The sequence below is a fragment of the Lissotriton vulgaris genome, chromosome 8, assembly GCF_964263255.1.
Source record: "Lissotriton vulgaris chromosome 8, aLisVul1.2, whole genome shotgun sequence".
NCBI lineage: Eukaryota > Metazoa > Chordata > Amphibia > Caudata > Salamandridae > Lissotriton > Lissotriton vulgaris.
The window spans coordinates 882,733,014-882,760,845 of NC_141696.1; the positions used below are offsets into that span (position 1 = coordinate 882,733,014).

Below are 27,832 nucleotides of genomic sequence, written 5' to 3' on the forward strand. Positions count from 1 at the left end.
GGGATGAGGTCTAGCAAGGAGGCCATGTCCGACCTTTTGCCAGATATAGTCTATGATAGGGATTCTTCAAATGGATTTTCTAGCTTCCTTCTTAAAATCATACAGTAAGTAGTCCGTATGTTTTACAGCCATCGGGAGATGGAATCTATTAGAAGCCCTCCCCATTAAGTTCTGAAAACCCGTTATGTCTTCTGGAGGGAAATCCGCTGGATGGTGTGATGGAGGAAAAGGAGTGAGAATGATGCAATTTTCCCAAGGATCTGCAGGCGTAGGCTCTGAAATTTCACCTTCTTCTCTCTCCTCGTCCGAGGAGGAAGGGTCGCCCGGATTAGGCTCCTTTACAGGAGGGTGTAGTACTGTAGGTTTCACTGGCGAAACCGATGTTTCAAGGGACTGTGGTTGATCCTGAAATGGCTCATTTTTAACATTTTGAGATGGAAATCTTTGTATGTAGTCCTCTAATCAAGGATGGCGGAAGATGTGTTATCTCTCTAGGGCGAGATTCATGAGGATAGCCATAATTTTGGAAATTATTGGTGGTGCCAAAAATGGTTGAATGTATTGTTGTTCTTCGTCACAGTCCTCACCATCTTCCTGGCACTTAACATGTAACTCTGATGGACTATGCGCCACTCTGTATACTCCATCCTTATATTCATCCGATTCCTGTAGGTCCAAAAGGTGCGAAGGAGTCAAAGGGGAGAGCTCACTATATGCTGACATTTCCAGATGAAAACATGTTTCACTACCTTCGTCATCGTCAACGGTGGCATCGATGGAATCATGACCACCGATGATAGGATGCCTGACGTCGATGGTGTTGTTACGGTCATGGTCGATGTAGCTGTTGACGGTGTCGTCAGCGGAGTTGTCGACGACAGTAAGGATAAACAACGGTATATTCGTCAACTTAGCCAACGGAACCTTCGTCAACAGCCCATCATGTCGTTAACAATGCTATCGTCAACAGTATGGACCCAGAGATGGTCACTATTGTTGTGGTCCCTGCCGTCGACGGGCCGATGACGTAACAGTGTAACTTGTCGTCATCAATGATCTGGTGGCGTCGTTGATGCCTATTGTTTTGGTCCTGAATTTCCCAGGATATGATGAGGAGGCTCTATGGTGCTTATTTTCTTTCCTCACTGGAGTAGAGGAGACCGAAAATGAAGGTTCAGTGGAGACTTTAGAATGTTTCTCCTGTTCGAGCTCTTGCTCTCTGGGGAGGGTTTGAGGTGTTTCCCGCCCTATCCAGTATTTCTTCTGAGATCTGGCTTTCATGTGAGGCCTGGATGAACCATAACTGTCCTTTTCAGACTATCTAGGTGCTTAGTGGACTGTATCCATAAACGCAGCCTCCTCTCTCTCAGGGGCAGATGTATCAAGACAATTTTTAGTAGCAAACGCTGCGATTTCCAAAAAAGCAGTATTTGCGACTAGAAATTTGCAAAATGGTATGTATTAGGGAAATCGTATCGCAAAAAAAAGGAATTGCAAAATGTGCTATTCTTCAATTTTGCGTAAGCATTTAAGGGATCGCAAATTGCGATTTCTTAAATGCTATGCAACAAGCATTTAATTGTTCTGAATTCTCTTTAAGAAATCGCAAATTACCACCAACTTCAAGTTGGTGGTAATTTGTGATTTCTTTCACAAATGCACTTTTTGGCATTTGTGAAGGTGCAATGTGGCGCACATACATGCCCTTAGAGCATGTAGGTGCACCATATGCGCACACATGTTCATTTCAGGGGTGCTTCAGGGTGTCCTTATGACACCCTTGCACCCTTGAAATTATTCTCAATTTACGATTCTCAAATTGCGAATCACAAATTGAGAATAACTTCCCATTCATTCTTATGGGCCTCCTGGTCCATAGAAATGAATGGGAAATTATTCCCTAATTGCGATTCGCAATTTGCGAATCGCAATTAAGGAATTTTAGGAAATCGCAAAACATTTGAAATTTTCTACATACATCCCAATTTGCAAATCTCAAATAGCGATTTCTAAACAATCGCTATTTTAGATTCGCAAATCAGGATGTTGATACATCTGCCCCTCAGTGTTTTTGACGACATAGTGCAACAAATTTTGCGCTGCTTTACCTCATGAGCTGGGAGAAGGCAATACATTCAGCCCTTGTGAGGATCATCAACATGAACCCTCTTCTTGTCATAGGTCTTGCAGGCACAGAAGAGTCCTCTCCTATCAGACATGATGAAAAAATGTTACAAAAAGAAAACTGAGTAGACCTCAGGTAGACTCCCTTCACACACAACGTGTGGTGAAAATCTGAGGGAAACTGCCTCTGCTAAGGAGAGTTCTAGAGGGTGCTGGAAGCTGATTGGCTGCTTTTAACATTTGATGCTTTTTTAAAAAGGACATAGATAGGCTATGTATAACATGGCTCAGACCCTTTATAGCCTATGGAAGTATTTAAATACTGCTTGATTATGTTACCGTGGGACTCCCATCTCGACAACAGGGAATTATTTAGGCATGTGAATCTATGAAAGATACCCCGATACTGGATATAAATATTTTTCTTTACTTCTTTGCATGTGTGCTATGTTCTGCAATGCAAATACTTAGTGAATTAGCCTTAGCAGATATTTTTAGTGCACAAAGGGACTCCTTTTTGTACAAAACAAATCCAAAGTACAACGCAGATACCCTTGTACTACAGAACAGGGGTAAATGAGTTGGCACGAGTGTGCACAAGTGAGTCAGTGTATTCAGAGGGCACAGCTGTGCCTTTAGTTTGAAAATAAAGAAGAATAGTGTACAAGGTGAAGACTGAGTGTAGTAGCAAATTGGCTACCTCATGAGGCCTGGATGCGTAAAAGGAGTAAGTTCTTCATAACTGTTGCGATCACTATATAAAGTAACGCCTTGGCCACCTAAAGGAGCTTGAATGTCTAGAGGGACTGGCCTTTCTCTCCAAAGAAGAAGAACAGGTTAATTACTGTGAGATCTAGCTGCTTGCCTTACAAATGGGACTTCGGTGTCTGGCCAGAGTGCGTTCTCTTTAAGAAGTTGAAGTTGGGGAAACACCGTATGTAGAAGGAGCTTGGAACCAAATAGGACTTGAGTGTCTCAACACACTGACCTTTTGATGAAGAGCTATACACAGGGTGAAGGTTGTGCATATTGGGTCTTTGGGTGTCTGGAGAGACAGCCATCTCTCTCAAGATCTGTAGATGAAGTAAAGGTTGTGTGTAGTAGAAACTTGGCCACCTAATGAGGATTGGGTATGTGAAGAGAGTGGGCTGCCTGCAAAGCCTTTAATACATGATGAAGGGTGTGTGTAGAAGGGCCCTAGCAACTAAATTGGGCTTGATTGTCTAGAGAGAGACAGCTCAGTGAAGACCATTTGAGAGCTAACACTGTACAAAGTAGGGGCTTGGTCATTTAATGTGTCTTCAGCATTTGGCCTCCTCATAAAGAGCTCTGCACAGACTAAGGGTTATGAATAGTAGTCTGGAGAGACTGGCCTGGACAGAAAAAACTATGCACTGGATGAAAGCTGTACGTAGTAGAGACTTGCCCATATGATGGGTCTTTGGTGTCTGAAAAACTGGGCTCTCTTCAAAGGTCTTTGCACAGGTCAAAGGATGTCAATAGACCAGGCTTATATACGTAATTGGGTTAGGGGTTTAGAGGGTGTGAACCCTACATGAAAAGCTGTACATAGGTTGTAGACTCTTCATAGTAGGACCATGTTATTCTAATGCAACTTCAGTGGCTGGAGGGACTGGCGTCTTTATAAAGAGCTCTACACAGAGTGAAATCTGTGCATAGTATGGACTTGACCATTTAATGAACCTTGATTGTCTAGAAGGAGGGGGCTCTCTGTGAAGACATCTGTACGAGGAGTTGGTTGTATACAATAGGGGTTAGCACACCTGACTCGGGTCAGGTGTAAGAAGGGAGTGGGCTGTCCACAAAAGATTGTGTACAAAGGTTTATGGTGTCAGTAGTAGTGGCTAGCATGCCTAATGGTGTGTGGCACTCTGAAGAAACATGGCTATACGTGAGGTCTGATGTATAAGGCATAGGGTGTACATAGTAGCAGCTTGCACACCTATTGGAACATATATATGTGGAGAGAGTAGGCTTTCCATGATGTTTTTGCACTTTTGTCGTTTCCCAGAAAGATCTCAATCACCTGCCCTACAGCACTTTTGTATGGCTCTGTTTTCAACTATTTTGTTTTCAGTTCTCTATATGCAACTGCATATGTATTGACATCAAAACGAATAAAACATTCTTAATTAGAGAAGGCAATGAAAAAATATGATATAGAAATGTAAAAGATAACTACTTACCAAATGAGTGAATCCATGATAACAATTCTCTGCTAAGTGTTGCTGGAAGCATAATATTTCCAACTGAAATGTTTTCTTTAATCAAAAAAGAAAAAATACATTAGAATTGATATTTTCCACTGAACACTTCAGGCCTGATTCAGAAAGGTAACTTACATTTTTGAGTAACTTGTTACTTTTGACTATTCACAAAAGGCCTGATTCACATGAGCAGCTTACAGTTTTCAGTAGTTTACACTTTTGAGTAAGCTTACTACTTTTTGCCTGTTCAAAAAATCTGAGTTTAAGTCACTAAAAATACAGTAGAACATCCAGTTTGACAACGATTGCTACTGCAACACCCTCACATAATGGAAGTAATGAATTAAAATAAACTTCCACAGGAAATTAGGTTAAATTAAATAAAATGATTTAAAATAGTCAAAAACATAAATATATGTATATATTGTTTTAATTTCCCTATACCCACAAGGAGACTCCTCAATCAGGGAGGAGATTTCCATAGGGGAAAATGAGTTATTTAACTAGAGAATGAATATTCAAATATTTGTATGTTAAAAATTCATGTTAATACATTATACATATTTATTTTCAATGTTGAGCAACATTTAAAAAAATGCTATAGCACTATTAACATAATTCTGAATTAAAACTTTATTGAATGAAAATATAAACATTAAATTAAAATTGTATTTCTGAAGTCTAAAAAATATGCTTTAATAATGATTAAAAGTAATGCACACACATATTTCAAATGAATGTAGTTATATTTTATTAGACATTATTGTTTCATATTTTTATTAATTCATAATAGAATATTTGAAAAATAATACTTAAATAATAAATACGCACAAAATATATCTAGTTTTCAACATTAAATTATAGATATTTATATTTTCAACCACTTTAAGCAATTTAATGTAATTGAATATTATTTGCTATGGGATTTGATTTTAATTCCCTCCCTCCATTATTTTCTATGGAGGGTATTGCAGTATCAGTGGTTGCTGATATGTGGTGCTAGACTGTTATTTTTGTATTTTTCTACTGACTTACACTCTGACTTTGTGAATAAGCAAAAAGAAATAAACTTAGTTAAAGTGAAAATTACGCAAAAGTTCATGTATTCTAGCAAATTATGGATTTTCAACAAAGGTATACTGCAATATGCGAGACTTGCCTAAAATAGAAAAGGCGTGATTATATTTTAGGCTCTGAAGAAGAGGCGTAGCTACAACCGCCACCAAGATGGACGTAATGTTGTGAGGCTCTGGTGGCGTTGGCCCTAATTTACCTTTAGTAACACCAACCATCTCTTTATGTTGTGATTTTCTTTATCCCTGTGGCGATAAGAAGGAGAGGGGCTGCTGCGGAGCGGTAGCATTCCACCATGCCTGAACTCCTGACTTCTGAGCAGAGATGTGGCCCAGCACTGCCTCAGAGGACCCGCTGCGACAGGGGCCGCGGGTGAGCCTGAGTCCACATGGACACACTAGGACCGCACCACCTCGCTTATTCTTGCTCGAATCCGTGCTGGTGAGGTTGAGAGCTGCGGTGGGTGGCGGTCTAGTGTGCTGCGGGCTCTGGGGCTGCGGCGTTACCTGCGGTGGCCATTCCCAGTGCTTGTGGTCCCCTCCCCGACTAGGGAGACTGCAGTAGCATCTTCGCTGACTCATGCCCCGCGGTGGATCGATGGATAGCTGGGGCTGTAGGGTCAACATCTGTGGCCCTCCCCCTGGCCTTACTGGGAGGAGCTGCAGCAGCTGCAGCAGCGGCCCTGCCCTGGATAGACCTCTGATGCTGAAGGTCTGCCGATTGTGGTAAGTGCCCCGGCGGCCTTTTGGAGGCCTTTAACTCATGCATATTCCCGTCTGCTGGGTCTCGTTCCTCCATCTGCGGCCTCCTCATTCCTGCCTGCTGTGATTCTGCTTTCTGGGGACCTGCTGCCTCTGGCCTACCTGCCCTCATTTGCTGTGCGGTAAACAAGTTCTTGGTCTGGCCTCTCCAGTTGCTCCACGCTGTGGCACTGTTGCAGGGGGTCCATGGAATCTTTAAGGGTGCCTACCCCACCCCCTTGACCCCTTTGGGAGTGGACTACTGGGACTCTTCTGGTCTGAATTCTGGAGGCACACTGATTGTGAGGCCAGCCCGGTGGGGACCATGGGCGCTCCTTCACTTTACATTGACATTGGGGCTGGGCCCTCCCCCCATTTGTGCTGCATCCCCGGCTTCGATGCTGCTCGGCCACCTTGGTCCCCAACAATGGGTCGCATGGATCCCAAGAAATGCAGGTTGAGCTTTGGGCATAGAAAAACTACCAGAGATACTGCCTCCCATTCTAGCGCAGATGGAGACCACAAACCGCAAAGCAGACAGCGTTGCGAAAAACGATATGACAGCGCTAATTTTTGGAATTCAAGGTGGGCTTCTGTGCAATGGACGCCTGCTTCACCACCCTTGCTAGCCGTATAGATAGGCTAAGGGAGCACCTGGATCAACAGGTGGCGAGGATAGATGGCACTGAGGATTGAATATTAGGGCTGGAGGATCACGTCACTACAGTGCAAAAGAGACTGGACAAAATTGAATGTATCCGGAAGCACGTAGTGGCTAAAAATGAAGATCTGGAGGCAAGGTAACAGAGGAACAATATTTGTATATCAGGCATTGCTAAGACGACCAACATGGGGAGGCCGGACACTTTTGTGGAACAACTCATCACTGACCTGTTTGACAGCTCCAGTTTCTCCCATATATTTGCGGTTGAGCGTGCGCACCGGTCCCTTGGCTCCCACACTCCTGAGGGCTACCTACTTGTTTTCTCATGCACACCTCTTCAACTAAAGGGACACTGCTCTCCGTTTGGCCTGTGATAAGGGCCCATTTTGTAACCAGGGTGCAAACATCTCCATTTACCCTGACTTTACACATATGGTCCAGGAGGTCCGCTGCAAATTAAGTGATGCCATTAACTCCCTCTAAAAGCTGGGCATCCAATACGCAATGCTCTACCCAGGACGGCTGCAGGCGGAGCACAATGGAAAAGCCCAGATTCTTTATACTCTTTTGGATGTCTCTGCTTTTTGCAAAACCCTGCAAACCAAGTCTCCTTTTCCTGGACAATCTGCCCCGGACATTGCTGAACCCTCTGCATGTTCGTGATCGACCACACTGGAACCCTCCTGCTCTGGTGTGACTGCCTTCCCCTCTCATGCTCGCAGCTGGCTGCTGTCTTCACCTCTGGACTGCTGTTATCGCCTACACCTAGGCAAATCTAGCTTTTCTTGGTTACTTTGATATGATTGTGGTTGACTAAACCTTACTCTTGCATGATAATATTACAGAATAAACCATTGCCCATTGTGTTGTCACCTTGCATCCATGGTGAACACCACATCCTTATTTTTGAGATTGTTATGTTTTTTTGATTTGTCTGGGTCTCACTGGATAGTCTATGTTCCAGTGATGGTCGGGGTTGGTTATTAGGTTTTGACTCATACTTTTGTCTAATCACTCCTTTACACTCTACTACTGCAACACCTCCTGTGATATCCCTATCTTCATTTCCTACGCTCCTTCACACACTTTTCCCCTGCTATTGTTATGCCACCTACCCGAGGTAATACTTCAGTAGATCTTACTTTCATTACCTGGAACCTTTGTGGTATCAACAATCCTAGGAACAGGACACAGGTTCTGTCATACCTAAACAGGCATGGCATTAAAATTGCCTCTCTGCAGGAGACGCATTTGCCTCCCGCAGTCGAGTGTCCTTACGCCAGGCCTTGGGGAGTGCTCCGATATTTGGTCTGCTAAAGATCCTATTCCCAGGGCACTTGTGTTCTCATTCATAAAAGTGTCCCTTTCACTTTTCACTCCAGCTATCTAGACTGTGATGGTCGATTCGTATTACTCCAGGGTGTAATTGCCGATAAACGCGTGCTGTTGCTGAATGTTTACACCCCCAATGTGAACAATCCTACATTTTTTCATGATCTCTTGCCAAATATGGACCACTCGGATGTGAGCTACGTGATATTGGGTGGGGACCTAAACATCCCGATGTGTGCCCAAATTGACTCCTCTAGTACACACCCTAGTTGCATGCCCGGGCGCGAGATGCGCTGCAATAAAGTGTGGATGCCTTTGTGCTACGGGACCCCTGTCTCTCCCCTTACACATCTGTTTCAAGATTCATTTTTCATTCCGCCCCTAATTCTGTTTGGACAAGACTAAACTATTGGCTATTTTCGGCCAATGTAGACCTCTTGCTAGGTGTAGTCACAATCTTAACATGCACGTTGTCGGATCACAGCCAGGTTTTTTGTTCTCTGCAGGTTCCATATGACCTCAGTGCAGGACGTACATGGAGACTTTCCAGCAAGTCCCTTCGAGACCAGGTGTTCCTCAGGGAAGTGCTTGCTGCTATCTCGGAAAATTTCGAGCTACATGTGGTATCGGTGGGATTGCGGGCCACACTTTAGGATGCCTTTAAGGCCTTTATCTGTGGAGTGTGTATCTCCAAAAACATAGGAATTTAACGAGCCATACGCATATAACTGCACACGATCGAATCCACCTTACACAACATTGACAAAAGGGCTACTGCGGGCATGAACAGTTGCTTGCATTGCTGTTCAACCATGTTAAAAGAATTCCGCGAGCTGGCTGACAGGGAGGCCATCCATATAGGGAGGAATGCTAGGGTTCGTCGGTACAAGGAGGGAGCGCACCCTGGTTGCACCGGTGCACGCCTTCTGAAACCAAATTTCTCACAGAATGACCTCACGGAGCTGTGATGGGAATCTGGGCAGCGGGTGATTGGCTGCGAGGGTGTGATGGCAGAACTTCATCAGTACTATTGGAATCTATATTCCCCATGGGCCCCTGACCTTTCTTCTGAAATATCCTCCTATCTTGATGAGGTGGCAATGGCCTGGCTCACGGATGGCCAATGTCAATTCTTTGCTGAGCCCATTACCACCGAAGAAATTGTACAGTCTATCAACACTTTCAACAGCTCCAAGGCTCCTGGATCGGACGGCTTGAAGGGGGCTTTCTACAAGTCCTTTAAGCATGTAGTAGCTCTCCACCTACTGGCACTGTACAACAAAACCTTGGCCACCGGCGTCCTAACCCTATCTCTACGGAAGGCCTATCTTGTTCTCTTACCGAAGCCAGGAAAGGACCCTCTCTTGTGCCCCTGCTATTGTCCACTATCTCTTTTGAACCTTGACAATAAAATCCTGGTCAAGGTCCTTACCACTAGGCTGTCACTTTTAATGGAACACATCATATCGCTGGTGCAATCGGGCTTTGTTCCACATCACTCCACCTCCTTCAATCTCTGCACCATTTTGCCGTCCTTAACAAGCTTTCACCATCTACCCCTGCGGTTGTGGCCTTGCTGGATGCGGCGAAAGCTTTAGATTCTCTCAAGTGGCCTTTACTAAGAGCTGTTATTGGATAAACTGGGTATAAAGGATTTTATGAACCCATCAGCCCTCTCGCAGGAGATTCCTCCTTCTCAAAATCTCTGTAATGCGATATCTGATTATTTTGACAATAAGATCCTTGCCATCGTGAAGACTTTCCCTTCAGTACCCGCTATGTTGGAAGTTCCTAAACAGACAGAGGAGGTGAGGACCCCTGCCCGCCTGGAGGAATTTGCCCCGGTCTCCCCTGAAGAAACCTCCAAGGCTATACTGGCCAGCAAATCTGGATCCCCATTTGACCCTTGTCCCCTTTAGTCCTACAGACCTTAGTAGAGGTGGTTAATCCTATTATTAATAGGATTATTAATTCATCATTAGCCACGGCAGACATTCCTAATGACTGGAAGCTTGCAGCTGTCAAGCCTCTCCAGAAAAAGGCACTAGCTGACCCTACCACCCTTTCCAACCTGCGTCCCATCTCCCTACTTCCTGTGCTGTTCAAACTGGTGGAAAAGTTCGTCAATAGTCAACTGACGAGCTTTTTGGAGAAGAACAACATTCTCCACCCCAACCAGTCAGGGTTTCGGTCTAAACACTCTACCGAGACGGCCTTGCTATTTACAGCAGAGACCCTACGAGCGGCCATGGACCAGGGAAAGAAGGCTGTCCTAATCCTACTCGACCTGTCGGCAGCCTTCGATGCGGTCTCACATAACATCTTAGTGGACCGGTTGGCTGCCGCAGGAGTAGGAGGGCAGGTCTTGGCATGGCTCAGGAATTTCCTCAGCAATAGATGCCAAGTCACAGTGTTGGGTCAATACCAGTCTGAAGCAAAGGCCGTCAGCTCCGGGGTCCCTCAGGGCTCGAGCCTAAGTCCTGTACTTTTTAATCTGTACATGGTACCCCTGGTGAAACTGATCACATCATTTCAGATCAGCACAATATCATATGCTGACGACACCCAACTCATCCTGGTGTTGGACAGAGAACGGCCTGGTGCCGAGGAAGATCTTAAGGAGTGTCTAGCAGCAACATTTAAATGGATGACTGACAATCATTTAAAATGTAATGCTGAAAAGACAGAAATCTTGCCATTTGGGAATCATAATCTGTTTTTCCCAAAAATGTGTTGGCCTGCTGATGCAGAAGCCCCCCCCAACACAATCACATCTGCTCGTAACTTGGGTATCAAGTTCGATGATCAACTGTCTTTCAAACATCAAGCGGTGGCTGTAGCTGGGACGTGCTTCCAGATTATAAAAGCTTTGAGGAAGTTTTTTGATCTTCTCCCGTTGTCGGCCAGAAAAACGGTTGCAGTGGCCCTAATAAATTTTAGGTTGGATTATTGTAATGGCTTATATGCTGGAGCTAACAAAGCCATTCTCCACAGGTTACAAATGGTCCAACATGCAGCGTCCCGCCTTGTATTACGTTGGCCCTGTAGGTCCTCAACCTCAGCGGCACTTAAGATTCTTATAATCACCTTCAGGGCTTTTCAACAGCAAGGTCCAAAATACCTGTGTAATGGGTTCAAAAGATATCACCGACACGTTGTTTGAGGTCCGCCAGTCAGAATCTGCTCACAATCCCTCGATTCAAGCTGGTAACAAAAGGTGGCAAATCCCTTTTTGTACTGGGCGCCAAGGCCTGGAATAAACTCCTGCCTTCTTTACGATCATTGTCCCAAGAAACTCATTTCAGGAAAGCATTAAACACCTGGGTCTTTTCTTTATCTGATGTTGCCTGTAGGGCGCTGGTGTAATGTGTAGTGCAGTGTACAAGTCATCTCTTTTCCCTCCAACCCCTTCATCTGGGTTGGGTGAGCGCCAAGATACTCCTTGGAGTTATAGGAGCGCTATAAAAGTGTCCTTTACATTACATTACATTACATTAAATACCTCCCATTTTCATTTCCCTTGTTATGCTTTTTTACGCCATCCTGTGGCTCGCCTTCGTGTCAATGGTTCGATCGCTGAGACGCTCCCTATCACATGGGGAACCAGGCAGGGATGACCTTCTTTTCATCACTGCTATTGATCCCCAGGTCCGCTATATGCAGGACCGCCATTTGCACAGCGGCCTTGAACTCCCTCATGGTCTGCTCTTACTTTCCCTAAAAGTGGATAACATTTTTCTTTTCATTCCGCACCCGCCGGAGAACCAAACTCCCTTGGTACTGAAAGTGGTCTGATTGGAGAATTGTCAGGGCTCCAAATCAACTGGACCTAATCAGAATTATTTCAGTTGACTAATGCCACACAGCCGTCAAAGAATGATTACTCATTTACTTGGGCTGCTCAAGGCACTAATCACTAGATGTACGTAGGTTATCGTTTGAGATTACCAAATAGCAAAATTTTGCGTTTCACTGGTTGGTAGCTGCAAACACCCATGTACAAATATGTGCTTTACACATTTGCGATTCTTAGTTGGTCATGAACATTAATAAAGTAGGTCTCGGTTTGCAACCCATTGGGAATCCCAAAAATCACTGGGATTGTGGCCTGCCGTGGTCAGCTAACCACCATGTCTGGTATTGCTGTTAAATAAAGCAATGTTTTTATTTAAATGCAGCCCGTTTTCCTTAAAGGAAAATAGGATGCATTTAAAAAAGGAAAATTGAAAGTTTTCTTTTCATTTTTTAAGAGTAGGCAGTGGTCTGTGAGACCACTGCCTCCTCTTAAAGAATGATTTAATAAACATTCACTAAGGGACACCTTCCTATTTTCGAATGGGTTACCACCTATTTGAAGTAGGCAGTAAAATGCAAATGTGTTAGCACCGCATTTCAATCGCACAACATTCACACATATCACTGCAATTGGTTTTAGGATGGTATCATGCAAAGACAGTTTCAATAATGTATGCAATATGCATTACACAAAGGAAGAAACCAAGGAGTCATTTGATTTTTTTGAAAAAAGGCAGTATTATTCACCAAGAGGCAAAAGGGAATGGTCTTTCACATGACAATACAGTTAAAACAGCACTGTACAGAGCAGATCATGTGACAACCCAGTGGCACTTGGTACAAGGTGCTATATTCAATTGGTGATAGTGAAGGTGCAAGTGCTAAAGTGAACAGCGTGATTGACGCATGAACTAAAGTATTTACATCAAAATAATAGCTCCACAGAAACAAGTTGTAATCACTTAAAATAAGATTTGTCAAAAATTGAACAGGAGCACAAAACGTGATATGCGTCATATGATTCAAGCTGTGAAGTCGACCGCGTTTCGATCCCCTTTAGTCGGGATCGTCATCAAGACAGGGTTGTCGATGGAACCAGTGAGTGGTACCCAGGCAGGGAAGCGTGGGCAGTTGAAGTCCAAGCGGTCGCTCAAAGGTCGAAAGCTGATCGTTGATTGTATCTGATCAGCGGGCGGGATTTGCTGTGCCTGAGTGAATCAGGGCGGCGGAAGGCAATTGGGGCTCTTCTGGTGGGCGGCTGCGAGCAGTTAATGCTGGAGCTCCAGCATTAACTGCTCCCAGCCGCTCACCAGAAGAGCACGTTTTGTGCTCCTGTTCAATTTTTGACAAATCTTATTTTAAGTGATTACAACTTGTTTCTGTGGAGCTATTATTTTGATGTAAATACTTTAGTTCATGCGTCAATCACGCTGTTCACTTTAGCACTTGCACCTTCACTATCACCAATTGTATATAGCACCTTGCACCAAGTGCCACTGGGTTGTCACATGATCTGCTCTGTACAGTGCTGTTTTAACTGTATTGTCATGTGAAAGACCATTCCCTTTTGCCTCTTGGTGAATAATACTGCCTTTTTTCAAAAAATTCAAATGACTCCTTGGTTTCTTCCTTTGTGTAATGCATATTGCATACATTATTGAAACTGTCTTTGCATGATACCTGTTGGGAATTGTTTTTGCTTACACGACACACCCATCCCAACGAGGTTTATGGGTCTTCTCCTGTTGTTCTTATACATGGTTTTAGGATGGGACGCCCTAAACACACCCCTTTATAATACCAAATAGCAAACCATATTTGGGATTTGGTAACAGGCTACCGAATCACAAATAGGGATTTGTACATTTCATATAGTCTTTTTGCGTTCGCAAACGGGCCGATTATGAGAAACGGCTCATTTGGAACACAAAATCATTTTGTACTTACATGCGACCAAAAAAACAAGTTACTTCCTTTTGCTCTTGGTAAAGCATTCTCTGGTAGAGACAATATCTAGCAGCAGCTTTCTTACATTTGATATCCCCAGGTATCAGACTTGATCCTGAAGACTTTTGCATAAGCAGTTCCCCTGCGCTCCAGAAGGTGAATTGGGTCTGAGTGGCATTGTTTGCGCCGGAAGTGACATCCGGGTCACCTATATAGACAACACCTCTGTGCGCTGACATCAGTGACTTTTCACGACTCCACGCCAGGAGTGCTGAACCATGAAGAGCACTGACACTGGTGTGTCCAAACTAGAGCCCTGAAAGTGATTATCCCTAACCCTAGAAATCTATCTGCACAGTGGGGAGGATGGGTGGGTTGGTAAAAAATCTGCAGCTAGATATTGTCTCTACCAAATTATGCGTTACTGAAGGTATGTAACGTGTTTATCTAATAGAGACATCTACCTGCAGATTTCTTACCTTTGAATAGATACCCAAGCAATACCGTCCCTGATGGTGGGCTTGGACAAATACTAAACTAGAGTGTCCTGCAGCATCGAACGGGTAAATTGCTCCTCCCTTCAGACCTTACTGTCCAGGCAGACATGTTTGGTGAACGTTAACAGGGACACCCACATTGCTGCCTGGCAGATGTCCAAGACTGGGACTCCATGTGCTAATGAAGTGGTTGCAGCTTTAGCTGTGGAGAAATGAGCCTTTAAGCCCTCAGAGGGCTTCTTCTTGGTCAGTGCATAGCAGATTTTAATACAAATAATGACCCAGCGCCAAATAGTTCATTTCTGCTCTGCTCAACTCTTCCTCACTTCAAAATATCCCACGAAGAGTTGGTCCTCCACCCAGAACTCTCGGTGTAGTCAAGATAGAACAACAGAGGTCTATTTGGGTCCAGACGATGGAGTCGCACCTCTTTTTTTGGAGGATGTGGAGGAGCATGGAAAATGGGCAAGGTGACAGATTGGCCCACAGGGAATGGTGTTACCACTTTCAGCAAGAAGGAGGCCAGAGTCCAAAGTACCAGTATGTGTGAAAAAACTGAAAGGCAGGAAGGCTTGGATGAAAAAACATGCAACTCACTCACCCTCCAGGTAGATGTTATTACCACACAACAACACAGTGTTGATGGTGAGCAGTTGGAGGGGACAATTATGGAGAGACTCAAAAGGAGCACACATTAAGAAAGTGAGAACTAAATTATGGTTCTACAGAGGCATAATGAAAGTAGATGGGTGAAACATATTTACAAGACCTTTAAGAAACCAATTTACAATCAGGGACTTAGAGGGTTGGTCAGGCAGACGCAAAAAGGCATACAGAGCAGAAAGGTAATCCTTTGGAGTGAAGAGAGCAGAGCCCTGCTGGGCAGGAGTAAGAATAAAAAGAAGGACATCAGAAGGGGAAAAAGGAAGGAGAGAGTCAATAGAATTCTCTGTACAATATAATACAAATGTATTCCACAGGTAGGACTATATCGCTTTCGTGGAGAGACACCTGGCCGCCAGAATAACATTGCAGTCTTCATGAGGAAGGTCAAAATCTGTCAACTGTCACCACTTAATCTCCACACAAGAAGGCGGAGAGTTGACATGTTCAGGTGGAGGGCCCTCCCTTGCTGCTACCACAAAAGATTGTCCTGAATGGGCAGCCTGATCGGAGGATCAAGGCTCATGCTGTGAAGCTCACGATACCACACTCTCCGTGCTCAGTCCTGAGCCAGTTACCAAGGGTAACTTGCGACATGTTGTTCCGATCTTCTTGGGAAGTCTGGACAGAGTTGGTATGGGCAGAAACACATACAGAAGGCCGGAACTCCACTCAAGATGAAAAGCGTCTCTGAGCGAGAGCCACCTTCAAAACTCCAGCGCACAAACCTACTCACATTGCGTGTTCTTGGCAGAGACAAACATATTTAACCAAGGCTGCCTCAACTGCTGAAAGAGACCATACGCCACCTCTGGATGGAGACACCATCCGTGATCCGCTAGGCATCAATGGCTGAGTTGGTCAGCTCTGATGTTCAGGTGAACTGCCAGGTGCTGAACCACCAGGCATAGGCCCTGCTGTTCCAGCCATTTCCAGAAACGTAGCACCTCTTGACAAAGAGTCCACAACCCCACCCCACCCTGCTGGGTTGTTGCAGTACCACATGGCAGGGGTGTTGTTTGGGAACACCTGCAACAGCCTTCATTGATGGAGGGCAGGAAGACTTTCAATGCCAGTCAGATCGTTCGGCGCTCCAGAATGTTTATGTGGAGTTCGGATTCCGCCGGAGACCAGAGTCCACTGATCTTCACCTCTCCCAGATTGCCATCCCATCCCAGAAGTGACGCATGTGTCACTACTTTGAGATCTGATTGGGAAAGGGAGAGGGGTCTGCCTCTGACCCAATTGTGGCTCATTAGCCAAAACTGCAAGTCGTTTCCTCTGAGATCTGGAACATGTCAGAGAGATTCCCCATATGAAATGTCCACTGGAACTTCAGGTCCCACTGCAGCGACCGCATATGACATCTGGCAAGTGTCTCATCAGCAGGATGCAGGAGGCCATATGGCCCAGCAGCCCCAGAGTAATTCTCACCAACATCCAAGATAGAGGCTGAAACATCGGTATCATAGCCTGAATATCCAGCACTTACTGCTCGGGAAGATATGCCCAAAACTGCACTGTATCCGGAACACCATAGTTGAAAGGGAGCGTCTGAGAGGGAGTAAGGTGTGAATTTGGCACGTTAATAGTGAATCCCAGAAAGTGCAGGAAGTTTGCAGTAATCTGGAGGTGGAAGACTGCAGCCTGGGGCGACTATACCTTCAACAGCCAGTTGTCGACACAGGGTAAGACTGCCACCTCTGATCTCCGCAGATGAGCAGCACCCACCGCAATCACATTTCTAAATACCTCAGGGGCGCTGGTAAGGCCAAAATGGAGCATAGTGTAAACTGTAAACCGCAGGTAAAACTGACCGGCAGGCAGGACGGGGATGTGAAAACAGGTGTCCTCCAAGTCCATGGTAATATCCAGTCTCCTGGGTCCATGGCAGATAAAACCTGATCCAATATGAGCATCTTGAACTTCTCCTTTCTAAGGAAGAAGTTGAGGGTTCTCAGATCTAATGTCGGGAGAAGTCCTTTATTCTTTTTGGGGATCAGAAAGGTAGGGGAATAGCAACCACTGCCTACTTCTGACACCAGAACCCTCTCTATGGCTCCCTTGGCCAAGAAAACCATGACTTCCTCGCTGGTTAACACCATCGCTGCTGCAGCAATTCTCCTCATATGCTAACTATTCTGCATTTCCATTGTTCAGGACGAGCTCAGCTCGTCATCAGCACTGCTCAACCGTGCCTCATGACGAGCTGAGCTCGTCATGAGCATCAAAGGGGTTAAGGACAAATGATTCTCTGTTACCCGGTCATGAGGTAGAGACAAAGGGGGTGGGGAGAATTTGAAGGGAAAGGAGTAGCCCCTCAGAATGATCTGTAAGACCCACAAGTCTGATGTTATGGACTGTCAGTGGTGAAGATGATGGGTAATCAGCCACCAACTGTATGCCCATGATCTGTAGGGCAAGATTAGGTGGCTTAAAGGTTGTGGCTGATCTCTGGCTACATGACCCACATGGTTAGTCTGGACCATGCCCATGCACAGTCTGGGAAGCTTGCGTGAGACGGTGGCTGAAAAAGGGTTGGAGTGGTTGAACACCTCTTTTGTAGCCGCAAAAGATGCAATAGGCAGACTGGGAATGACACAGAGCAGTAGAGAGACCCTAGGGCTTGGCCATAGCCCGCAAGTCCTTAAAACGCTCCAGCACCAAGTCTGCCTTGTCCCCGAGGAGACAGTTGCCATCAAAGGGCATGTCAATGAGGAAAGCCTGGACATCCCCTGAAAAGCCAGATATTTTCAGCCGGGTGTGGCGTCTAAGTGCCACCATTGATGGAACAACTCTTCCCTGCAAATCAGTTGTGCCCAAACCACTCCTGAAGGTGAACTTCGCTGCATCTCTCCGGTCTTTGACAGCTTGGGAGAGAACAGTAAGGGCCTCCTACAGGACCTGTGGCAGCACTTGCACAACCATGACCCATAGAGTGTTGGAATAACAGCCTAATAAGCATGTTGTGTTAACCGACTGCAATGCAAGGCTGGTGGAAGAAAACTTCTTCCCCAAGCTATCCAGCCTCTTGGATTCCCTGTCCAAGGATGCGCCAGGGAACACGCCATGGGGTGTAGAGGCATGGACCACCAAGCTCTCTGTTTGGGTCCACAGATGCAGGGTGATGGTGGTGGGCAACTGTCCGATTCACAGGAACCTCTGTGCTGGGCTTAGACCAGGTTTCCAGTAGGGCATCTGTTAGTGCTTAATTAAAAGAGAGCAGGGGTTTAAAAAGTGTAAGCTTCCGGTTGTAGCACTTCTGTCAAGATGTTCGTCTTGACAGTTACCGAGGGCAACATGAGATCCTAGACCTCAGCAACCCTATTTACCACCATGTAATATGTTGCTCTCTCCTCCCTAGCCATGGTAGAGGGAGAAAGCAGATCAGTATCAGGATATGTGTCCAGACCACTGGCATCACCCAGTTCCTCACATCAGCTCATACCATCCTGGCCTTCTAGGTGTTCCAGTGACCCCTCCCATTCTTCCCCAAAGCCTAGCCCATCAGAATTTGGCTCTTGCGCCAACCTAGGACACAGTAGTACTGTTGGCGCCGGAATCAGCATCAATCGACTACGTTCTGGCTCCCCATCAGATTTGTGGATATAAATAGGGCTGGCACCACAAGTGGTCATCAGGTGCATAGGGGCCGGCGCTGGGTAAGGTCACAATGACACATCGGCGCCGGTCTGTATCCACGGGGACGCAGCAGATCTGAAGCCGAAGCCACCGGCGTGGAACCAGGTAGAAGCTCGGAGGGGTCAGTATGCTCAAATACACAGCACATGACCTTGTAAAATATTTTTACCTGAGCTGGGGTCGCTCAAGCTCCCAGAAAAGCAGGGATGCTTTGAGTAGGCCCTGACAATGACTCCAAAGAATGTGGGCCCGATTCACAGAACTACCTTAAGACAAAATCCTAAACTTACTGCCATTATGGTTTTCACAGAAGGCACTTACTCATTTTGGTATTCACAGAAGGTACTGACTCATTTCGGTATTCACAGAAGTTAAGAGTCCTAACTTTAGGACTCCTAAATACCTTCTGTGAATACCGAAAGTCTTAAAGTTAGGATTTTTCTCAGTTTAGGAGTAGTAAAGTTAGGACTCCTAACTTTAGGACTCCTAAATGCCTTCTGTGAATACAGAAAAGTCTTAAAGTTAGGATTTTTCTAAGTTTAGGAGTAGTAAACTTAGGAATCTGAAAGAAACAGGTTAGTATTAAATTCCTTACCTTAGAATATCCCCAGGCGTCAGACTGGATCCGAAAATTTTAGCGTAGCAGTACCCCTGTGCGTTGGTAGGCGTTGTCTGCGGCGCCGCGTCCGTCATTTGCGTCATTGGCGCTGAGATGACGCCGTCGGAGTACTTAGACGCCGCCCTCACGTCAGTTCTTCTTTTTTCCGCGCCAGCAAGCGCAGGTCCAGGGAAAGTGGTAACCTTTAGTCACTTTTTGACTACGTTTTTTCGATCCTTTTTGGATCCGTTTCGAGTCGTACGACTCCATCGGTACCGGTAGGGATGCCAGGGTTCAAGCACTGTGCCGACTGCAACTGACTTATGTTGGTTACTGACCCCCATCGCCGGTGCCTACATTGCCTGGCGCCCGACCATGATGACAAGTCGTGCCCCGACTGTCGGGCCTTGACGTCGAAGGCTAGGCGGGAGCGGTCCCATAATGCGCCTCGAGCTCAGGCAGTCGCCCCGCGCCGTTTGAGGTCCCGGTCCAGAAGGAGGTCGAGGGACCAATCGCGGGGCCGGAATCATCACAGCTTGGCGAGTCGACACCACTCCTCGGGCTCCAAGTCCTCAGGTAAGAGGCACAAGAAGTCGAAGAGGCGACATTACTCTTCTGACTTCCCCCGACGCTCGCGCGATGCAGCCGGGGGTTCGGGTGACACCGCCCGTCGCGGCCTGCTCCATACCCGCCGGTCTCTGGGAAGAACGCGACAACGGAGGAGATCGAAGCCTTCCTCATGGCCATGAGGTCGCTCTCTCCTCCGTCGGGTTCCGTTGCGCCTTCGGGCCAAGCGGCCCGACTGGGAGCCCAAGCGGGCCGGGTGCTTCGACCTCGGTGCGTCGGGTGCTTCGGCCCCGGCGCCGTTAGCGACTTCGGTCCCAGCGCCGCAAGGTCCCGTTGGATCCGGTTCCGGATCCGGGTTGCCGCTGGTCGACCTTACGACCCTGCCGGCATCGGCCCCTAGGGTGTCATCCCCGGCATCGTCCCCGCACAGCACCATCCCTGTTCCACTTCTAGGTCCGGATTCGACGCCGGCCGAAGAGGAGTTCCTCGATGATCTGGGTCCATCCTTTATCCCTGAATTTCAGGACATGGATGACGAGGGAGACTGTGGGGGGGTCTGAGGAGCCCCTGGTTCGTGAGTGCCAGTCCTTTCAGGACTGGACACTGGAACTAGGTGAAGCCAGTGGCCAGGATACCTCCCCAGTGTAAGAATTGGCTTTTGTAGTTTGGTTTGCCCTGTTCCCATCATGCACTGAGACAGGAACAGACTAATTTGCATACAGCCAGGTTCTGAAACTGGGATGGTGCAGTGAGCTAAAAAACGGTGTTGGATCTAGCCCTGATCTCTTGACTGGGTGAGAGATTTCTGCTTAATTCAGAGACTCTGTCCCTCACCACCCCTTGTTGTAAATATGTTTGTCCACCCTAAGCGTGGAAGGGTATTCTCAGATGTGAGACCCTTGCTCATTGCACCATCAGGATTCAAGCAAACCGGGCCGAAGACGGCTGTAATGCCAGAAACCAGTCCCCGGGAGCTTGTTTCCTTCCCAGTGTAAGAATTGGCTTTTGTAGTTTGGTTTGCCCTGTTCCCATCATGCACTGGGACAGGAACAGACTAATTTGCATACAGCCAGGTTCTGAAACTGGGATGGTGCAGTGAGCTAAAAAACGGTGTTGGATCTAGCCCTGATCTCTTGACTGGGTGAGAGATTTCTGCTTAATTCAGAGACTCTGTCCCTCACCACCCCTTGTTGTAAATATTTTTGTCCACCCTAAGCGTGGAAGGGTATTCTCAGATGTGAGACCCTTGCTCATTGCACCATCAGGATTCAAGCAAACCGGGCCGAAGACGGCTGTAATGCCAGAAACCGGTCCCCGGGAGCTTGTTTCCTTCCCAGTGTAAGAATTGGCTTTTGTAGTTTGGTTTGCCCTGTTCCCATCATGCACTGGGACAGGAACAGACTAATTTGCATACAGCCAGGTTCTGAAACTGGGATGGTGCAGTGAGCTAAAAAACGGTGTTGGATCTAGCCCTGATCTCTTGACTGGGTGAGAGATTTCTGCTTAATTCAGAGACTCTGTCCCTCACCACCCCTTGTTGTAAATATTTTTGTCCACCCTAAGCGTGGAAGGGTATTCTTAGATGTGAGACCCTTGCTCATTGCACCATCAGGATTCAAGCAAACCGGGCCGAAGACGGCTGTAATGCCAGAAACCGGTCCCCGGGAGCTTGTTTCCTTCCCAGTGTAAGAATTGGCTTTTGTAGTTTGGTTTGCCCTGTTCCCATCATGCACTGGGACAGGAACAGACTAATTTGCATACAGCCAGGTTCTGAAACTGGGATGGTGCAGTGAGCTAAAAAACGGTGTTGGATCTAGCCCTGATCTCTTGACTGGGTGAGAGATTTCTGCTTAATTCAGAGACTCTGTCCCTCACCACCCCTTGTTGTAAATATTTTTGTCCACCCTAAGCGTGGAAGGGTATTCTTAGATGTGAGACCCTTGCTCATTGCACCATCAGGATTAAAGCAAACCGGGCCGAAGACGGCTGTAATGCTAGAAACCGGTCCCCGGGAGCTTGTTTCCTTCCCAGTGTAAGAATTGGCTTTTGTAGTTTGGTTTGCCCTGTTCCCATCATGCACTGGGACAGGAACAGACTAATTTGCATACAGCCAGGTTCTGAAACTGGGATGGTGCAGTGAGCTAAAAAACGGTGTTGGATCTAGCCCTGATCTCTTGACTGGGTGAGAGATTTCTGCTTAATTCAGAGACTCTGTCCCTCACCACCCCTTGTTGTAAATAGGATACCTCCCCAGACACTGGTTTTGTCTCCCCTCCTACCGTGGCTACGGAGGAGGGGGCAGCTTAAAGTGTGGTGCTGATGAGGGCAGCCAAGGCCTTGGCTCTAGAGCTCCCCGTCGCATCGATGTGGTCTAACATCCTCACAGAGGTCCTTAAACCACAGGTAAGCTCCCCAGAGCCTCTACTGCCGTTTAATGAGGCTCTCACGGACGTCCTGTTGGGCACCTGGTCCAGGCCCACTACAGGTCCCCATGTAGATAGGAACGTCGCTAGGCGCCAATGCCTTGCCCCGGGCGACCCTAGTTTCTTGTCCACTCACCCCACCCCGAGAGCCTGGTTATCCAGGCCTCTACTTCTCAATCCGCATTCCCGACTGCACCACCAGATCGGGAATCCAAGAGGTATGAACAATTCGGCAAGAAGATGTTCTCCTCCCTTAGTTTGGGGTTGCGGTCAGTCAACACAGTGTGCCTCTTGGGCCGTTACACCCACTCTCTGTGGGATACGATCGCGGAAGTACTGCCAGAGTGCCCAGAGGGAGTCCGGGTGAAGCTCGCTCAAGCCCTCATGGAGGGAAGAGACGCAGCGCGGTATTCAATACGATGTGGCCCGGATACCACGGACTCCCTGGGAAGAGCGATTTCCACGTCTGTGGCGGTTCTCGATGACTGGTTGTTGAAGGCGGACTCGCCCCAGACATTCGTCAGCCACCTCCAGACTCCGGCCGACCTCCTGCACCTGCTGGGGTTCTCCATCAATGTGCCGAAGTCGCATCTGTGTCCCTCTCAGAAGCTCCTCTTCATCGGAGCGGTTCTAGACTCGACGCAGTTTCGGGTTTATCCTCCCGAACAGCGGGTTTGGGATATTCAGGCTCTGATTCTGATCTTTCAGCCGTTATCCCGAGGCTCGGTCAGGTTGACGCTGCGGCTTCTGGGGCTGATGGCCTCCTGCATCCTTCTGGTGCATCACGCCAGGTGGCAGATGCAGGCTCTGCAGTGGGACCTGAAGTTTCAGTGGGCCCAGCATCAGGGCAACTTGTCCGACCATGTCTTAATCTCGGAGGGCAGTGGTGGCTCGCGGACCGCGATTTGGTCAGCGGCAGATCCCTCTCCCTACCCCAACCGGAGCACATAGTTGTGACAAATGCATCCCTCCAGGGCTGGGGGGGGGGCACATGGGAGAGGCAGAGATAAGAGGCCTCTGGTCCCCGGCGGAGTCTCAGCTCCACATCAACCTTCTGGAGCTGCGGGAGATCCAACTTGCACTGAAGGCATTCCTCCCCTCTGTCAGGGGGAGTGTAGTGCAGGTGTTCACGGACAACACCACCGTCATGTGGTACTCCAACAAGCAGGGCGTGGTGGGGTTGTGGACCCTATGCCAGGAGCTCTGCGCCTCTGGCAGTGGCTGGAAAGCAGGACGTGACCCTGGTGGTTCAATACCTGGCAGGTTCCCTGAACAAATACAGTAAAAGGAGGGAGAAGGAGGAACTAAAAGACTAGGTCGGCCTCCAGGGACGCAACATGAAAGTAGGAACCCAGTTTAATGGGTTCAGAGACCTAGCTTGTGTTGTGGTCACTGATCAAATGTTGTCAGTAAAGACCAATAAGAAAGAAAAATTTCTTTCTAGTGTCCCCTCACTCACCGGGGTTTCCCCACGGTGACATGCTTCATCATTGGGGCCATCCCAGTTCTCTACGAAATGGGGCGTGCTACGACTTGCGAACTACGTAGGAGCACTTGGTTATGAAGGACTATGTGTGGTGCAAGTGAGATTGTGGTGGAGTGGGTATGAGTGATTTAAAAATACTGTGCTAGTGGGCCTCAACAAATTTATTTGCTCCTAGGTTGGTACATTAAAATGGGGTGTGACACTACATTTTAACCTATAATGAGGATTAAATCAGTGTTCGGTCACTGATTTAATCCTCATTATAGGTTAAAATGCAGTGTCACACCCCATTTTAATGTACCAACCTAGGAGCAAAATAAATTTACTGACAAAATTTGATCAGTGACCACAACACAAGCTAGGTCTCTGAACCCAGTAAATTGGGTTCCTACTTTCATGTTAGGTTCCCTGATCACCAGAGCGGACAAACTCAGCCGTCGGTGCATGAGAGATCACAAATGGGGTCTGAACTCGGACGTGGCGCAAGGTCTCTTTCAGCAGTGGGGAGAGCCTTGGTTAGATCTATTCGCAACAGAAGAGAATGCGCAATGTCATCAGTTCTGCGCGTTGGAATTTCCAAGGCGGCACTCGCTCAGAGACGCTTTTCGTCGTGAGTGGAGTTGCGGTCTGTTGTACGCCTTTCCGCCTATACCACTTCTACCCAGAGTGCTGAAGAAGATCAGGCACGACCAGACCCAAGTCATCCTTGTGGCTCCGGACTGGGGACGAAGATACAGGTATCCCGAGCTACTCAGCATGTCAGTCGATCCCCCGATTCGTCTGCCTCTTCAGGAGGACCTTCTTTCGCAGCAGCAGGGGACAGTCCTCCACCCGAACCTGTCCAGCCTCGACCTCCATGCGGGGAGATTGAGCGGCGACAGTTGAGGCTATTTTTTTTTTTTTTCATAACCAATTTTTATTATGGGTCCAAGCAAAGCTCAACACAGCCCTCCACAGACAGGAGGAGACTGTCAACGACAGATAGAAAGAGACACATTATTAGCACAGCATCGAACCCAACGTTATATAGTGAATGACATCGAACTACCCCACCCACCCAACCCCAAAAAAAAACACCAACCAGCCCCGCCCCCAGCTACCCACCCCTTATCCCACCCTAACCCAGTGCACGTGATCATAGTCCAGCAACATGAGATAACTTACAAAGGTGGAGCCGGCCAGCGGCCTAGAGTGCGGGATCCACATCCAGCTGTAATGCATCAACAATGTCCACGGGGGGGTCAAGGAGCAGGCCCCGGTAATCCGCCCACCGTTTCCAGATTTTGTAATGTTTACGGGGACATCCCCGGGCTTCAAAAACGGGCTGCTCTAGACCCATGAGAAAATCCAGGCCCGCCCTCCAAGCCCCGAGTGGGGGGGCGCGCTCGCTCTTCCAGGCCTGCGCCAGGTCCCTCTTCGCCACCACCAGCCCCGGCAACAGCAAATGGCGTTTATAAATATTGCCCCCAACATTCTCTAGAACATGAAGAAGGCCCAGCCTGGGGGTACGGGGCAGGTCCCAACCCAACACCTCTGACAGGCAGTCCCAAACTCCAGCCCAGAATCGAGTCAGTCTCTCACAGGACCATACTGTATGAAACAGGGTGCCTTCTTCAGAACCACACCTCAGGCATTCCGGAGACGCGATAAGGCCTGCCCGCCATAGGCGGTGTCTAGTATAATACGCCCGATGGAGGTATTTGAACTGGATGAAGCGAAGGCGGATGGCTATAGCAGCACCTCGGGGAGATTCCAAGGCCTCACGCCAGTCGTCATCATCCAATGGACCAACATCACCCTCCCAAGAGGCCCTCAGCGCTGCGAGTGAAGGGGAACAGTGAGTGACCAGAGAGCGATAAATCTGCGAGACCTTCTTGTCACCTAGGTCTCCCATAAACAATTTAGCCTCGATAGGGCTAAAATCAGGGAGCTGTTCCAGGCCCACCAGACTAGGGGTAAGCGCGTGGCGAAATTGAAGGTAACGGAAAAATTGTGTCTTGGGCATGCTAAATTCGGAGCTAAGTTCCTGAAAGGACTTTAGGGTAGTACCAGAGAGGACATGACCTAGGGACCAGATCCCAATCGCATCCCAGCCGTCAAATCCGGACAGAGACGCCAGCGCCGGTAACAGGCCATTGTGCCACAACGGGGTTTCGGCTGTAAGCCGACCCCACCAGCCCACCTGGTGCAGGGCCCGCCGCCAGACAGCGAAGACCACTTGGGTGACTTGCGGAAGCAGTCGCCTCCGCCTAGCCGAGTACAGCAGGGTGTGGAGGGAGGCGCCACCCATCAGTGAATGCTCAAGGGCATAAGCCGGATCACTACGGTCTCCATACCACCACTCGTTGAGCACAAGGAGATGGGAGGCCTGATAGTAAGATAAAATATCCGCGGCCGCCAAGCCGCCGCAGTAGGTAGAGAGGAAGCATGTGCGCAGCGCCACCCTGGCAGCACCGCCGGCCCACAGAAACCGGCCCAGCACAGAATCAACAGTACGGAACCACTGCGGGTCAACCTGGAAGGGATGATTCTGCAGTTGATATAGCAGACGGGGCAAAGCCACCATCTTGAGGATGGCCGACCGGCCGTAGATATTAAGTGGCATGCGCGACCATGTCTTGACGTCCAGTTGGACCCGATCCCATACCGGCAGGATGTTCCGGTCCCATGCCACTGCTGGCGAGGCAGAGAGGAAGACACCCAGGTACTTCACACCCTCCACAGCCATCTGAAGGGATGCAGCCCAATGGTAGTCCACTGTGGCACCCCCCAGCACCCACATGGTTGATTTGCGCGGGTTAAGGAAGAGCCCCGATGTCCGACCAAACTCCTGCATCAACTCCAGGACGCGAGGACCCGTACGCTGCAGGTCAGTCATGAAAAATAACACATCATCCGCATATAAAGCTATGCGATCCGAGTGATCCGCGCCCCAGACGAAGCCACGGTAGAGCTCATCGCGGCGCACCCTGGCGGCCAACGGCTCCATGGCCAGCGCGAAAAGGTAAGGGGAGAGCGGACACCCCTGACGCGTGCCCCTGGACACCGGAAAACGAGCAGACGCCGTTCCCGAGATACGTACCGAGGCCGTGATCTCAGTGTAGAGCAGCCTGATATAGGAGAGGAATACCGGGCCGAGATTCAGCAGCGGCAACAGAGCAAAAAGAAAGGTCCAGCTGACCGAATCGAAGGCACTATCAATATCAGCCAGCAGGAGCGCCGCCGGGTCCTCTGAAGACTCAATCGCTTGTATCGCAGCCTGCGCCCGTCGTATATTGTGTCTCGTTGCCCTGCGCGGCATAAAACCCGCCTGATCCGGGTGGACAAGGGCCGAAATGTGTGGGAGTAAGCGGTTCGCCAGCGCCTTCGCCAGGAGCTTGGCCTCGAAGTTGATGAGGGATATGGGGCGATAAGAGTCATGGCGATCGGGGGGCCTACCAGGCTTCAAAAACACCACTATTTCGGCATGACGCCAGTCCGGTGGGAGGCGGCCATGCTCTCGCGCCTGTTCCAGGACCCGCAAGTAGTGTGGCCCGAGCTGCAGATGGAACTTCTTATAAAATTCGCTGGGGAAACCGCTCGGCCCCGGCGCCTTGCCTACATTTAACTGACCCAGTGCATCACCCAGCTCCTCAGCCGACAGGGGAAGGTCCAGGGCCTCGCGCACCTCATCAGATACAGCAGATGGGGGCCAGATGCAATATAATCTGCGATAATGGCCGGGGAGAGAGTCTCCCGAGAGGCATATTGGTGCCCATAATAGCGCGCAAAGCTCGTTGCAAGAGTTGCCGGATCTGTAATCGCCACTCCTGCATCATCAACAAGGCCCGGCAGTGTAAGAGGCTGTAGGTTCTGTTGGCACAGCCTATGGGGCATGGTGCAAGACTTGTCGCCCCACTGGTAGACCCGACTACGGGTGGCTAACCACGCCTGACGAGCCTCGTCCAACAGGACCGAGGAATAAGACTGTTGCGCCTGCAGGAGTAGCCGCAGTGACATATCATCGGGTGCCTCACTGTGCCGAGCCTCGAGCTCCTCCACCCGCTCTGTAG

At 48.3% G+C, this 27,832-nt stretch overlaps 1 protein-coding gene across 1 annotated transcript in view; it reads right to left on the bottom strand.

Annotated features, from left to right (window-relative positions):
- LOC147698137 (uncharacterized) overlaps window positions 1–27,832 on the bottom strand; it is a 910,572-nt gene that overhangs the window by 374,669 nt on the left and 508,071 nt on the right. Inside the window, exon 5 of the mRNA XM_086933401.1 lies at window positions 4,332–4,406. Coding sequence (XP_086789527.1) covers window positions 4,332–4,406 — 75 coding nt within the window. The remainder of the gene's footprint in view (window positions 1–4,331; window positions 4,407–27,832) is intronic.